Consider the following 1,685-nt stretch of genomic DNA (forward strand, 5'->3'; position numbering starts at 1 on the left):
CATCATAGTCAGAGTTTGCTCCTGTTCCTGATGAATCTGCACCGTCCACAAACATCTGTCTAAGTGCCTTTGCTAGGCTCTGGTAGCTGCCGTGGTTATGGAGGCTGATGCGGTGGCAGATCGAACGGCCTTCGAGAACCACCGTGACTGCAGGCACTACTGTGGAAACTAGATCGTCGTCTTCGAGGCCAGGGAAGCCTTGCAATTTGCCATAGAAAGGCAAAGAAGAAGAAGGATTAGTACTATTATTGGAAGGTGCAGCACCGATCACGATCTGTCTTCTACCACTACTTTCTTGCCATCTCCGTTTCAAGGAGGGGTCAAAACTGTTCATCATATTGGACAATACTTGATGATGAAGCTAGTAGCCTAGTAACTAAAAGAGAGAAACGCACACGCACGCGCACGCGCACACACACAAGAGAGTAAATGATGGATGTAAATATGAATGCAGATAGAAAAGAAGGGGATGGTATGTTATGTAGCTTAGGTATGAAAACTGATGGAAGTGGATCGGAAATTAAAGTAGTGAAAGTGAAAAGGGGATTTAATGTTAAGAAGAAGAATGGAGTTTGGTAAAAGAGAGTTAAAGAAGGCTTTAAATTTGTTCTGCTAGCTCTTGCTGGGGGCACTGCATGTATGTATGTGAGTTCATATACTTCTTCTTCTTCTCTCTCCTTTTGATCGATCTTCTTGAGAGGAGAGAGAGAGAGAGCACAAATGTCGGAAGGGATCAGATGGGTGTCTATATGCACGACCCACCCCCGCCTCCTGCCTCCCCTCTCCCGCGACCTCTAAATGAGAACAACTCAGGTGCAGTCGACTTCACGTGAAATTGATAGTTGAGAACCGTTAGATAAAAATTTAGTCAAATCAGTTAAATCATTTAACGGCTCTCAATTATCAATTTCAGGTGAAGTCGACTTCACCTAAGTTTCCACCTAAATAAATATACATTGAATTTTAAAAATATTATATATATTATTTAATGAGAAATGCTAGGAGGCCAACAATTTTAGTGTTTTGTAACCATCAATTGACCATCAATAGTGTTTTTAATGGTGAGAGATCACTCACTTTGTTTTGATGGTTAAGTGCTGGTCAGAAAATACAAAAATTGCTATACCCTAGACTTTTCCTTATTAAATTTATTTTTAATATATATTTTATATTTTAATATCTATCCTATATTAGTGAACGATTTTAATTTATATTTGCTACGGTTGATTTAGTTTTTTCTATTTTCAAGCCCATTTATTAAAGCATACGTCCCCTAATAATAACTTTTTCATTTTCTTCTCTTTCTAAAATATCTAACTCACTTCTCCATCTCTAAGTACTGTTTTTTATTTCAGTTTCTTCCTCACCATCAATCACACTTCTCATGCTTTTTTTTCCCCTTCCTTTCTTCACTTAACTCCACTTTTCTCTGATCTCTTCCTCCTTTTTTCCCTTTTTCTTTTTGGCTTTAATTAATTTGTGGAAAACAGAGAAAGAAAAGAGGCAGAGAGCTAGTGAGAGAGAATGAATTAAGTTAGGCAAGTGGGTAGTAATTGTAGGTAGGGAGAGGACGAGATCGAAGAGTGTGGGGATGTTTGCTTGTGATTGCAAAAGAAGGTGTTCCCCATAAAATAAATGCATCCATTTCTTTATTCCATGCACTCTTCCTTAGTTTATCCTAGAAT

General features: G+C 38.4%; 1 protein-coding gene across 1 annotated transcript in view; it reads right to left on the bottom strand.

The window, feature by feature from the left end:
- The window catches only part of LOC107620453 (auxin-responsive protein IAA33), a 1,712-nt gene extending 915 nt beyond the window's left edge, over nucleotides 1-797 (bottom strand). Inside the window, exon 1 of the mRNA XM_016322611.2 lies at nucleotides 1-797. Coding sequence (XP_016178097.1) covers nucleotides 1-337 — 337 coding nt within the window. The 5' untranslated portion in view covers nucleotides 338-797.

Source organism: Arachis ipaensis, chromosome B01 (genome assembly GCF_000816755.2).
Source record: "Arachis ipaensis cultivar K30076 chromosome B01, Araip1.1, whole genome shotgun sequence".
NCBI classification, from domain to species: Eukaryota; Viridiplantae; Streptophyta; class Magnoliopsida; order Fabales; family Fabaceae; genus Arachis; species Arachis ipaensis.